The 14,774-nt window shown below is 39.2% G+C and overlaps 1 protein-coding gene across 1 annotated transcript; it reads left to right on the top strand.

Moving 5' to 3' along the window:
- The first annotated feature begins 319 nt into the window (after window positions 1–319).
- Window positions 320–12,855, top strand: RNF175 (ring finger protein 175). Its single transcript, XM_086747664.1, is given in 8 exon segments — window positions 320–341; window positions 978–1,111; window positions 7,159–7,313; window positions 8,201–8,308; window positions 11,004–11,050; window positions 11,053–11,123; window positions 11,763–11,896; window positions 12,747–12,855. Coding segments are annotated over 8 exon segments (780 nt in total).
- Window positions 12,856–14,774: the final 1,919 nt, after the last annotated feature.

The raw sequence follows: 14,774 nt of genomic DNA, 5'->3' as shown, positions 1-14,774 counted from the left end.
GGCTTCAGGCTTTTGCATAGTTCCTTGCTCAAATCTGCTTTAACACTGGCTGTGTCCGAACAGAGTAGCTGCTGCCCATCAGCCACCATGACACAAGGTCTTGATCCACAAATCATCTACAGCAGGCGTCAAGCAGCACATGCTGCAGCTCCCTTCCAGCCCATACACATACACACAGGGTTTCTCCCCACAGGGACCAGGGCATGGAAGGGGAAGGGAGATCATGCATGTCTGTGAGTAGCTTCCTTTGAGGGTGCATTTAGGGTGCTCTCAGTGCATACACAGATCTAGAAGGCAGGAGGTGCTGTTGAGTCCTGAAATGGAGGCCCAGAAAGGATCAGGTCAGAGGAAAGTTAACATCTCGGTTGAGTCAAGCTCAGCTGAAGATTGAGATTCTTATTACAGGGCCATGAGGCTCCAATCTAACACAGAAGATCACTCAGCTTTAGTTATGAAGGAGCCCAACTTATAGCTCCAAAACAATCCCCTCCTTTCTCAGGGCTCGAGGAAACTCTCATTAACTCTAGAAGGAAGATAAATACCAGCTACAACTCTCACTTTATACAAAAGGAAGCTGAAATAGGAGTTAAAGCCCTCTACTGAGTTTGTATTTACCTGGGGCTAAAAGATTATGCGAGGCTTAGATCAGCAATTTTGAAATATCTGCTTAAAATTCATAGACACTAGGTATTTGTGGATATATCTGTGTTCAGGACTGGGTTACTAGAAAAAGAAAAAAAGACAACTTTCTGCCCATTACTTTACTCTACACTTCCTTTTTCAGGAAAATAGTTCCAGTAACAAAGATGAAGTATTCTAATCTAGTTTGTTACCTTAGAATGTCATGCATAACATTATTAACCTATTTCCTCATAAAGTATCTGTCATAAATAGGCTTACTGTCACCTCTAGGTATAATAAATCAATCTAGACTTTTTTTTTTTTAAATAACATATGTTTTCTGATGTTGCAACCAGAAAAGAAGAGGCATGTGAAGCACCATGGCTGTGAATTAATGCATATGGAGATGGTTCTTGTTCTCATTGCAGCCTTGGTTGTTGCCCAGATTGTGCCTGTTCAGTGCAAGTAAAGACACTGTTGATCATACAGTGCGAATAGTTTCTCAGAAAGACAGTAGTTTTGGAGCTGTAGTGGTTAAAACATCATCTTTCTCAGATAATAGCTGGGAGTTATGACATGCTCCGAAGGGTTTACATCTAGCTTCTGTGGAACAGTAAGCCATTGCTTTTGGTCGGATGGAGAATAGATTTTATGTAGGAAGAAAAAAAAACAACTTCTATTTTATTTTCTGTGTATGCATACTGATGCTATGGTCAGTCTTCAGTAAGTTAAAGCTTTTAAGGAAAAGGCTTTGAGTTTTCAAACAACTGTCTAACAACAGACTATGTAGGAGAACAAAGTCACTGCCCTTACCTAGCTGAAGTAATGCTACAGAGGGTTTACTGAGAGAATCCGAGGCCCCTATTCATCAAGTTACTCATGCACATGCTCAATTAGAGAGAAAGCTTGTCTTGCGGTTAAGGTGCTAAAACTGGGGCTTATGGTGCTTCAGCTCACTTCCTTTCCCCTGCCACAGACTTCTCTGCAAACCTGAGAAAACTAGAGTGATGTGATTTCCACCCCCTAACTTCCATATTAAATAGTTTGAAAGAATTTAGGCACCTCAGAAAGGGCTAGTCCTTAAAAAGCAATATGAGTTTTAAGTAAATGTTAACCAAATAATGGGGATTACACAGATATTTCAGACAGGCAGAATTTTAAGCACACAAACAGTTTTTTAGCTTTTCCCTCTTCATCAGTGAAGCATGCCCTAAGAGTTCCCTAAGCCATCTGCAGATTGAAATCCATTTTTCTGTAACTTAACTTCTTAATAGCAGTGACATCAATAACTTATGATCAATACTTTATCCCTTGGCAATTGCTTCTCAGAGTCTGAAGCATGGAGAGGTCTGTTAGATGCTAAAGAATGAAACCTTGATACAATTTACAGAAACATTGTTAGTAAGGTATATAAAACTAGGCTGATCTATGACAGCTTTACTGTTAGTGGAGTTTCACAGTGGCATGAAATTGCATACAGGGGTTGTGAAACAGGCTCTTTGGTTATACTCTACAGAGTTAGAAACAGTGATGAAGTGCTCATCATGGCAGCATATATACAGGTGAAGTGTCTAGTGAAGTCGCAGGTAGCACAGGTCATTGTAGATTTTAGCTTCATGTCACTCTCTACCTTTGCAAACACACACTCCTACCCCTAAGCACACGCAGTACCTGAGCATGTATAGTATAATCATATATGATACCACTTTACGAGTATGTTCTTTTTAACATCTCTTCTAGACCAGTTCTGCTGTATGATTCAATAACTTTATATTTATGTTAGCATCTCAAGTATTTCTTTCCTATCAATTTTTGCCTTACTGATTTCAAGAGACATTTAGAATAAAGAACACAGCACTGAAGTGACTGAAGTCACTCAGACTGTCCGTGTCTTTGTTTTCCATTGAAAATATTTTACATGAGACTGGTACTGAATCAAGTTTGCTGAAGCAAACTTGAACTCTAAGTATGCATACCATGATGAGCAGCTGAGAGGGTCCCTGTCTGCCTGGGAAAGCCTATGGGAGTCTAAGCAGAATGCACTCTGCGTCGCTTTGGAATTATCCTCCTTAGTAGTACTTAAAGTTAGTTAATGTGTACTACATCGACTTAATCTCTGTCAAAAATGCCGATAGCCTACACTTGTTACAGTCCTATTACTTGTGTAACTTAGTCTTTCAGCAATTGTAGGTTCAAGCCCAACTATTAGTTTACAGGAGCCAGTCACACCTACAAAGTGACATAGCCATTATGGAAAAAAAGATACCTTTAAACACATTTAGTCTAATGTAGGAAGGCTCCAGTACTGCTACAACCATCACAACACTTTAATAAGGCTTTGTGATGGTTTTTGTGGGTTTGCAGCACATTTTAAAACAAACAAAAAACACATCTACACCAGAAACACGTTGGGGCCTCAGTTTTCAGTGCATAGCTGTGTGGCAGTAGCGAGGCTGCCTTCTCCAGTAAAAGAGGAACTGAAGCAGAGCTTCTTTCAGTAAAAATAGCAGCACCAGAAGCTAAAGTTCACTTTGCACTGAGTTTTGCCAGTTCTGCTTCACGCTCTGTTTAGTTGGGAGAGTAACACATTCTCACACCTACCATCTCGCTGTGTACAAAGCTGCTTTATGACAGCGAGCGCCATTCCCAGTGGGTCTCTGCTAGCAGATAGTTTATTGCATTTATTCCATGTTAGGTAACTTTAGAGTGTTTGTCACCAAAACAATGTACAAGTTTGTGTATTAAGTTATAACTGTTCTCATGTTTTATAGTTAGATACTATTGTATAGTTTTTGAACACGCTGTTGATCTCATCGCATTAGCTTGCTCGTTTAAGAGCATGTTATATAGCAGTGTTAAAGCTACAATTTTTTACCAAGACAGTAACTGCCAAAATCTGATCCACTGTACTTTGCAGACTAACAAATAGGACAAACATTGAAATCCAAAGTTGAATGATTAATAAGATCCTTGCACAAAATAGATTAAAAACAACTGGTATATATTTTGCATCAGATAAAGAAACCTTCTGATTTAGGAGTAGAAACTGTAGAGATGGTGACATTTAGGATTTAAACAATTAGTTAATGCATACAGGAAATTGCCCATTTGACATAAAAATAAACAACAACAAAAAATCTACTGCTCCCTTAAGTACAGGCAGGTCTAGACTTCTGTGTTACAGTACTTCCAGGTGGCAGTTATTATGCCTGCGTTCATGTGCATATTATTTTTGTTTGATTTGGTAGGAAATATTTAAATAAGTCAAAATTTGAAAAAAAAACCCACGTGTTCAGTAAAGAGAAAACAGCCCTCTACTTTTGTTTGCTTACACATTTCTCTTACTTGCCATCCAGCTTTTGACTGCTCAGTTTATGCCTGTATGGTTCACATATAGGTTATGCACAGCAGCGCCTTAATACTGAAGAGAAGAAACCAAACACTTTCTTCTGCTAGTAGCAACATGCATGCACCTTTAGGAGCAAAACAGACGGAAAATCAGACAAAGAGATGGAACACATTATTTTCAATGGGAAGGGTAAACCTAAGGCTCCTTTTCTCTGATCAAAACCTGCTTTTTTTTCCTATTTTCTGTCTCAAGAGATCAACAAAACAAGTAACCAGTCCCCCCTTGCATATCATGGCTTGGAAGGCAGCATCAGCTGACAAATCAACCTTTCTGTCTGATTCTTTGAGGTCAGGATGGGTGTTTGCATGTATACATCCCTGCTCTGGATACTCATGCTCTTCTCACAGTAAGAGCTCAAAGAAAATGGCAGTGTCCTGTTAGTAGAAATAAAGCAAAGGATTGCAGTGATTGACTTCCTCCCTCCCCTTCAAAGTGCTTTGCAAACATGTAAAAAAGAAAAATTTGGTTTCTTCTTGAAACATAAAGGAAGTGAAGGTCAAAGGGAGCATAAAATCAGTCCTAAATGGAAAGGACATTCATTAGCTTGCTTAAAAAAAACAAAATCCAAGAAGCAGTGACTACTTACTAGATGCAAGAGAAACAGCAACAGCCTGTAGCTTCCAAAAGAGCCTTATCCAGGCTTATCGAGAATGTGCAATGTCTCCTGAAAAAAAAAAAAACAGGCATGCTGGTGAAGGCTCTTATTTCAAAGAAGCAAGGGCAAAGAAGTTGCAGCAAAGCAACCAAGGCTCAGCTGTGGATAATTTTGGCAAGAGGGAAGAGATTGCCCTGCACCAGATGGCTATATATAAAGTAATGTGGGTGTGATCCTAGCATAGGGTGAGGGGAAATTAAATATGAGCTTTTCCTAGTAAGTCTTGGCCTGTAATAAAATGTAGGCTACTCTGACAATTGTGTTTTTTCTTCTATATAGTAGCTGACTGTTTGGGGTTAACTTCCATGTGATGAGGAAGCAGATTAGAGGAAAATTATAATTTCTCAGTTACTGTTGACAGTTTTATTGTTATTTGGGATTTTAAAAAATAAATATGGAACCTATGTTCTGCTAATTCATATTGTAAAAACCTGATTTTTCAATAGGTTTGTGTCTGTGTTCAGACAACACTCCCATTTCTCCATTTCACTCACAAATTTTGTGCTCTTCTAAGTCAGTGAGGTGGAGGCAGTTACATGCTCGCAACTGTATTACATCTCTGGGACATGGGGTGGTAATGATGAATGCCAGTTAGAGAATTACCATCCTTGAAAAACTATTCTTATCGTTTCCTAGCCTATCCTATCCATTTTTCTCAACATAAAGGTAGTAGTCTAGCGTATCAAATGAAGAAGGAAGGGAAAAGCATATTAGTGTTCTGACTCTGTATTTCCCCAAAGGAAATTCTGACTATCAGGTACTCAACTGATTCTTATAATGCAATTTGCTTGCCCTTGGAAGCTGTCCATTGAAGAAAATTAAATAAATATTATATATGTGAACAAAATTGTTCTCCCTTGGCATAATAGAAATCTTAAAATATCTGAGATAGAAAGATTTGTCATGGTCTCAGAACAATCTCAAACACAAAAGCCTTACCTCTGGTCCCATAGGTGGTTGCCCATTTTGCTCATTATATATCTTGTATCATGTGGCAGTCATGTAATGAGAACTTACTTTGGAATATAGTTGAAAAATGAAGCAGCGTAGTTATGACAGCATTGATTTCTATAGCTAAGTAATGAGGCAAATTTTGAAAATAAGGTTAGTTGATTTACTTAATATAGAAATCCCTGCCAATTTCCAATGTACTATCAAGTATAAGCATATTAATTTAAACCTTAAAAAACCCAAACAGATGATTTTTTATTTCTTTCATGCATATGCTTTTGAGTATTTGAATATGTCTACATCAAAAGAATCTAGATTTTTAGAGAGCCAGTTAGCTTGCATTGCCAAGTTAATGAGTTCTGGTAAGGTCAGCCTGTCAGAATAAATCTAATTATTACACAGCTATTTTCTTTATGTATGCAGTTTTCACCATATGCTATAAGATGGAAAGGACAGTGGAATAATGCTGTTCTGTTGAATTTGCTGGTGAGAGGCATTCTTACTCTCTCAGAGTGGGGGCAACGTTGTGAGGGAAGCAGAGGACAGATGGACATGTTTCAGTTGGTGCTTGTATGACCTATTTAATCTGCATAATTAGAAAATGGGAAAGTTGTCTATGACGCTGATGCTGACTTCACTTCTAGGTCTTTTTGAGCTCATTTAAAGTACGGTAATGAGAAAAACATTTTACCTTTGGGCAGCAATCTGATTTGTCAGGAAATTCCTCTTGCTATGATGGGTGGATGAGGAAAATTTGGAATAATATGATCCAGATGTTAAAGCTCCCATTTAGCAGTAATGCAGATGTATTATTTTATAGAATTGCTCAGATGGTGACCTTCCAGTATTAATAATAAATCAATGCTGAGGGTTTCAGCTGTATGACTTGATTCCTATCTTTATCCTCATTTACATGACAAAATACTCATGCATTTTATGTAGAGGCTAATAGTATTAAAGTTAACAATCTGGAAGACATAAAATCAATAAGGAAATCTGAAACAATTACTGCAAACAATATATACCAGTTAATCTGATAACAGCATCACTCAAGAGAAAGTTGTGATACCATTTTTAAATTAATTAGCATTTCATTTTGCAGCTAACATGATAACAATGTTCTATTATAATTTTGTATTAGAAAATAGCTACTTTACTGAAGATGTGTGCCCATTCAGTTTTGACTTTGCCACTTAAATTCAGACTTTACATTCAATCTACTGAAAAAAAGTAACCCGCAGTACATAAACATATTGCAGAGGAATCACATTGAACAGTAGCAAGGCAGGATGTGGGGGTCTGATGTGTTGTATCTCAGTGTTATAACCATTTACTACACTGGGATTACTAATTATTTACAGGGTGCAAGGCAAATACATCGTTATTCTAGGGCCAAAGGCCCTCCTGTGTCAGATGCTGTACAAGTCACATTTTTTTGTATGAGTTTTACAGTTTGGCAATCTGTTAATCGAACCTACCCATGCAAAAAAATTGAAATTACTGTCTCTGTTTTTGCCAACAGTTAGTCACAGTGATGCAGATGCAGGTTGTTCCTCTTTGTTTCACCATCAGACTTCACTGGTGGAGATCCCTGTCCACGTGTGGAATGCTCTCAGTTATTACCAGTTACATCACTTCCAAAGCAATCCACAAGCCTCTCTCAGGAAGAACAGCACAGTTATTCCTTTTTTCTTGGTTTTGCCTTGTTTTGGTGGTTTTTGGTATTGTTTCTTAAAAGAAACCTGTAGGAGAGGAGCAAATAAGAATTTCCCTGGAACAGATTTTCATAGGTTACAAAAAGGGCCATTAGCAGTTGAATTTGAAGGAATCTTCCAACTGCAGTATGAATAAGTTTCCCTAAGCCCATGTTTATCAAGCATGACATGCAAATGAAAAAGAATTAAACAGGAGTTAAGATTAAATTCATTCCATCAGTTCCATCTTGGTTTTTCATTCTGCAGACTCTTACCATCAGCAGTCATCCCAGGTGTTACTGAGCCTGAAAAGCTCAATTTGGTATAGGTACCAAATAGTCTGAATTTATTCCTTAGAGCCCCCTCCACCTCCCTAAAGAGAGGTCTCTGTTCTTCCTTCTCTGGTCTTCTGAAACTCCACCTCTCCACTCTGGGCTTGCGAAGACAATTATTGATGGTTCAGATTTTGCTTCTGCTAACTTTCAAGTATTTTAGATAAGTTTCATTGGTGGTATACTGACTTGATGATATCTCACTTACCTCAGTTGTTTTTTACCTGTTCTTGTCCTGTTCTGGCCTATGTCTCCCTCCTTCATAATTTGTTACTTTCAATATTGTTAGCAATCTGTTCACAATTACCATTTCTTGTGAAGACTGAAGAAAAAGAAAAGGTTGGGTTTTTTTATTTTTCCTGTACTTTTTCCTGTATTGTACATTTTAATTGACCTCTAAGTAAGGGTGAAATATAGAAATGTAAAACCTCTATTGAATTTATTTGAATACTTCAGTAGAAGCTACATATGTGGCATTTTGTGCCACTCTGCAAAATACGCAAGGTCTTGAGCAGTCTTTCTTGTCTCTTATCCATAGGTTGGTCTACAAATGCCTCTTCCTGATCTATAGAGTGAGTTATGCAATTCAAATTGTGGCTTATCTAGCCATGATGTTTACCATGTTTGGATTTAATTTATTCTTTAGGTAGGTGTCTTCAGGTAAAATTGGGATTGGCAAGTGTTATGATTTCCTATTTGATAGATTTTACTTTGTTTGCAGTGAAATTGCTCCAGGCTGGCCTGTTCACCACCCACCTGAACATATGAAACTCCTTTTATGTTCTGTAGCTGTAGTTTCTCTTACTTCTTTATTTTTATTATTGCACAGTTGGTCTGAAGTTTGGTGTTCAGTCATTTTACAACTTGTGTTTGTGGTGTGAAGAGAGGATGGGAAAAACCTTAGACTTCATACAGCCACTGTGTTCACTCACCTAATCCCCTGATTTAACTGCTGAATTAATCCTCTATCCTTCATTTACGTACCTGAACGAGATGAAAGGCTTGACATAAAGGTTAAAAAGGCTTGACATAAAGGTTAAAAAATTAAATACATTCATATCAAAACCACATTATAATTCTTTCTGATGATTATGATTTCCCGTTCTACTAGGCTATTAATTTTGGTAGGGGGTTCTCTTCTTTTTGTTTTGGCTGTTGCCAAAGGCAGTGTTGTGTGTCCAGATGATCCTTGACCTAACCTCTTAATCCAGCTAGAATTTTTGCCTGGGAAGAAATTGAATTTTCTTTATGTTTGTCCAGGATTTCTGTCTGACTAGCAGCCCAGTCAGAGCTACTGTGCTGGACTCTGATTTAGGCGCTGTCTGACCAGAAATTCCAGAGATTCCTCAAGAGCGTGTAGATCAGCTATATAACGCATCTGCTTGTAAGTCCAACACTTCTTGGAGGTATTGGAGATACTGCACATACATAAATCAGCTGTTCCTTTAAGTGTCAGATTTATTGCCCATACATTGTATAGTTGATTAACCCAAAAGTACATAGCTCTAATGGAAAATTCTTGGCAGAAACTTAACAATCTTGTGTTAGCAAGACTGTTAAGCTTTATTCTGTTGAGGTATTTTATTTAACCAGCTAAATTCCTCCACCAGTGTATTTTAAACATATAAGTTAAAAAAAAAAATTGTTAGCTTCACTTTTAAGGTTCTTAACTTTGTGCCCTGTTGCAGCATAAATGACAAGTCCTTTTTACTGTTGAGAAGCTCCAGTTTTATGAGTATTTAGTAGCCAGGTTTCAGTCTGCCAAGACCCGTAGCGCATACAATCTCAGAGAGATGACAAGAGATGTTAACATTTTTGCAGACTCTATTGAATTGGGGGCTTTAGAGGGGTAGGGTGTTAAATACCACTTGCTGCAATTTAGCAAAGGGTTTTTCTTCTGAGGAATTTCTGTTCAGGAGGACAGTGGGGTCTTTCAGGCACAGAAACTGAACATTTCTTTGACTGGAATATTACACCTTATTGAGATTTGGCTGATCTTGTTGATTCTGCAAAACAATGAAGTATATCTGATTGTTCTGTACAATAAGACTCTAAGCAAAGTTTCTTTCTATAAGAAAATGTGTCAGCTTGGTCTTCTGTTCTGGTTTTGTTAGTGAGGGGGGGCCTAAGGTGGCAGCTTCTGTAGGAAACTGCTAGAAGTTGCTCCCCTTTGTTTAGTGGACTTGGCCGGGCCTAGGGCAGACCCACTGCTGGCCAAGGCCGAGCCAATTGGTAGCAGAATGTTCCCTGATAACGCCTCTGCGATAACGTATTTAAGTAGGGGAAAACAGAAAAAAAGAGGAGAAGCTGTGAAGCAGCTGAGCGGGGGGCAGAGAGGGGGAGGCACGAGCCTTGTGGGCCTTGCAGGCCTTATCCTCTGGCCTCCCGCCGGGCAGCAGACTGGGCCCAACTCGGCCCGGCCTGGCTGCAAGAAGTGGAGAGGAAATGAGCAGTTGAAGTGAACAAGATGTAAAAAGGATCCTGAGAGGCGTCTGCCAGCCTGTTGTGAGGAACAGCTGCAGACGCCAAGGGCAGTGAAGAAGGAGGGGGAGGAGTAACACTGCTCCTGGCCAAGATTCCTCTGCAACTCATGGTGAAGACCATGGTGGAGCAGGTTGTCCCCTGCAGCCCATGGAGGTCCACGGAGGGGCAGAGATCCACCTGCAGCCCATGGAGGACCCCACACCAGAGCAGGTGGAGGCCTGAAGGAGGCTGTGGCCCGTGGAGGGCCCGCTGGGACAGCTGTTCTGGAGGGACTGCACCCCGTGGAAGAGATGACCCACGCTGGAGCAGTTTCACGGAGGACTGTGGCCCGTGGGAGGGAGCCCACGCTGGAGCAGAGGAGGAATGCGAGGAGTTCTTCCCCCGACAATGACACAGCGGCGTAAAACAACGTGTGATGAACTGACCGTGACCCCCCATTCCTTCCCGCCCCCCCCCCGTGCCACTCAGGAGGGGAGGTAGTAGAGATAATGTTAAGCCCGGGAAGAGGGAGGGGTGGGGGGAGGTTATCTTGTTCCCTGTCTCATTCTCCTGCTAGTTTTAGAAATAAATGAGTGGTTTTCCCCAAGTCGAGTCTGTTTTGCCTGTAACGGTAACTTTAAGAATTTCTCCCCGTCCTTATCTCAAACCTCGAGCCATTCATAGCCCACTTTCAACATTGCTTGCCGTCAAGCTTATTGATGCTTCAGATACAAAGGTGTCTGCTGCTGCAGAAGAAAATGAAACTAAACCTGCAGTTTGAAAGAAGCAGGAGCTAACTGGAGTAAAAATCTTGATATTTTATTCTGTTTTGGTCAAGAACAGACTCACTTGAGTATTCTTTTGTGGTTTTACGACAGAGTTGAGTCTGATGACTCCATGGATTTTGCTGTGACACCACTTATTTATGACTGTACTACGGAGGGATGGGAGGAGACTTTGCAGAGATTTGTTCTGACTACATGGATTCCACCATTGGTGTCAGTGCTGGGGATCATCATCCTGAATACCACTTGCAAGGACTGGAAGTTAGCTCTTGAATCTCTTGTGCCCCTGAGGTCATGAGAATAAGGTGTGCTGGATACTCTTGCAGTAAACTAACCTCCTTGAGGAGAGCTCTTCTTGTGCCACAGACAAATTGTTGAAGACCCTTGTCAATCTTGTGATTAGAAGAATAGTCTTAATGAAGTAGTAGCCAGTGACATATGCCAGGGCTCCATTTGGGGTTTCCAACAGGCAGGTCCCTATCTACAAGAGACTACATAGGAAGACAAGCTTCTTACTTCGCCAAAGTCTGTGAAAGAGTCTTCTTGCCCTTTCCTTTTTATAGCCCTTATCTCCCCTTTCCAAATAAGGTGATTATCTCAGCACAATTCTCTTATGTCCCAGTTACTTAAAATCAAGCAGATGGTTGCTGATGTTCTTGCCTCAGCAGTAAAATTTTAATTATTTCTTGGTAACTGTGCATTCTGGCATTAGTAAACTAAGACAACTGTAGCTATTATCGTGCTGTCCTTATCTTTGATGGCACTTAAAATGTGTTTATGCATCCTTGACTCTAAGCAAATATTTTGTTGTTCTTTGGCCTCTTTTTTCTCCTGTAAACTTGATCTTGACAGTTTTACAACATCAATGGCATACCAACAAGAAATTTGTCGAATGACATCTGTGCAGTCTGCGGGCAGAAAATTTTTGTGGATATAAATGAAGAAGGGATTGTTGAAAATACCTACCAGCTGTCCTGTAATCATCTGTATCCTTTCCATGTAATTATGGAACTGTTGTTTTCTCTTCTTTTATGCTGCATTAAAAAATAATAACAATGACAATAAATACCAAGAAAAAAAAGGAACCAAAACCACATTCAGAAACAACATAGCACAAAAGTAAAAATAGGAGCATGAAATATGTTTCAGTTCTGTGACACAAGTTGGGGCCATGCAGCTTTTTGACAGACAAACCAATGTAAGAGTGTCCATAACCCTACAGCTTCAGGCCCAAATCCTCTTTCCAGGTACTTGTGCACAGCCTGTGTGAGTATGCTTCACAGTATCTTAGACCAGGCACGCTGAGCCACGGGTCAGATCTGCTAGTTCAGGCTCCTGTGTACTGCAGAGGATTTCCTCCAGCTGTGCCTGAGGCTGTGTTTGCTGGGTAGTTTTAAGGCAGATGTGGAACTCTTCTCAAAAGATGGCCCATACATACCCTACAGACTGACAGAAGACCCAGTGTCTCATACTCAGGACTACCAGACAAGTCAGCATTTTGCATTCCAGAAACCAAAAAAAAAGGTATCACATACATGCTGGACCATTGTCACTAATCACTCCCTTCTGCAGTTCATTAAAGTATCCTGGCTTCTTGCAAGCTGGAAAATATGAATACTTGCAAGCTGAAAAAAGTCTGGATGTTCGGGACATTGGATTCAACTCTAAAATAATTCTAAATATTCCAAGTCATTTGAAACTGATCAGTTATAAACCAAGGCAATATCCATAAGCAGTCATTAAAATTATCTGTTGATGGCTTGACTAGGTTTGCAGATGTAGGCGCTGAACCTTGTTTATATTTGAAAGATTCCTTAACAATACACCTGATACCAGGTTTCATTAATTCTACGTCTGTGGTTGGTGTGTTGCTGGCAAGAACCAGACTTGCCCATACGGCCCTGCAAAAGATGTTTTGAAGAGGATGTTAAGCCCGTATCCTTAAACCCATACCCTTTCCCTAACAAGAGTGCTTTTGATTTGGATTTTCTAAACTGTAGCCTGATTACTTGCTAATTCTTGTTTTGATCTGCAGTGGAGGGATGAGATGGCCACATTAAATAAATGGAAACTCAATTATTATTAAGGAACAATTATATTTAGGGAAGGTAATAGTTTTGTTTGGCTTTATCTTATCTAAGACCCCAAGCAAGCTAGGAAAAGAAAAGTGCATATATATTTTCTTTCTTGATTTTAAGACATCCGGAAATCATTTTTATAATGAGGAACATCTTAAAGAATGTAAATCGCAGTTTTAGAAAGACCATGCAGTGGATTTTGCTCTTTAATGAAATAAAAAAAGGGATATAATACACTTTCAGAACAAGTGCTGGTTTTTCCCCCCGTCTCTTAGTAGTTAGTAAACAACATTCTTCCTCTAGCAAATGAAATAATAGCTGAAGATCTGCTGCTGCATCTGTAGAAACCTGCTCGAGTGGAAGCAAAGTTTGGCTCACTTTTTTGAAGTCTACTTTAACCATATCTGAGGAAGATATTTAAATTTGACCTTACCCCAACAAAAAAGGAAGTAAGAGTTGAAAGGAAAGTATTTCAAAATTTTAACCCAATACTTTTTATTTGATTCTGGCTAAGAAAACCAGCACGATTTACCTATTGTTGCATTTTCTCTCCAGTTTCCTTAATGACAGATTAGGTGGGAATGCACATGTGTTGTATGGACACCTTTTGGAACGTCTGTGCTGTCTGGTCGTTTTGCAACTGGTTGCTATACGCGTTGTCCAAGACTCACTAGGTCTAGAATAGACTCAGATTATTAGTGAGAATCCAAAGTGTTGGATATTTACCTGTCTATCATAATATGCATAGTCCGTACTTAATTTTAAAAGACTAGATAAAATAGCAGTTAGTTGAACTCTGGTCTGCTATATACCTTTTTGCAGGGTAGTGCCTCTTTTTGCATTACAGCAAGACTGTACAGCATGCTATGAAAGCATTTTTTATTTTCTCAAAATAATAATTAAAATAAATTTCTGCCTTTAATGGAAAGATTGTGCTAGAAAAAAAAATAGGGCTTATTTTCTTATTATGAATATTCCTTAAGCAAAAAGGAAAAGAAAGTGACAATATTTTAAGTTTGTTTCATTATTAAATACACTGGTAGTGGCTTCCAGTTGAAATTCTGACTACAGAAAGTTGTGCAACAGATAAGGAGAATTTTAGGTCAGATAATGGCTTTGTATGCAGCAAATTCTGAAAAATGGCACCCAAATAGTTTGTTTATTTGGTTAATGTAAGATAGTGCAAGATTACCATTAGCTTTTTTTCCCTTACCTTTTTCAAGAGGTGCTGTATTGTAACTCGTGTATCTTGCAATGGCCATTTACAAAAAGCTCTCATCACAGCAATGTTTATGGTGGGCTTGCTAGTCAGATAGGCCGATATGTGGAGGTCCTGTATTAAGCCCTCTTTGGCTTACTGTCACCATGCTCAAAAGGCCCAGCTTCCAATAACCAGCTTCTCAAACACAGGAGGACAAAGTTACGATCCCTAACTATCAATTCCATATGCTGCTATTGCTTTTTAAAGGGGGGGGCAGGGGGGAATCTTTACATTGTTACTAGAAATCAGACATACAGAGAAGCTTAATTTACACTTTAATATATATGTGAGAGTAAAGCAGAGGTTGCGTGAAGCCATCTTCAGAAGAAGGTAAAGTTTAGATGCTAAAAAGAGGAAATGATGCAATTGAAAAAAAAACTTAAGTAAATGAAAGAAAGAGCAAATCTTAGGTACATAGAAAGTGGTTTAATTTGCTTAGACAAAGTAGCAAAGTTAATAATTCTTATATTGCATTATGCCTGTATTCATATGTGCAAAAATGCACATAAATCTTTCCTTTGCATT

The sequence above is a fragment of the Chlamydotis macqueenii genome, chromosome 4 (assembly GCF_036417535.1).
Source record: "Chlamydotis macqueenii isolate bChlMac1 chromosome 4, bChlMac1.mat, whole genome shotgun sequence".
Taxonomy (NCBI): domain Eukaryota; kingdom Metazoa; phylum Chordata; class Aves; order Otidiformes; family Otididae; genus Chlamydotis; species Chlamydotis macqueenii.
This window is presented reverse-complemented; position numbering and strand designations above follow the sequence as displayed.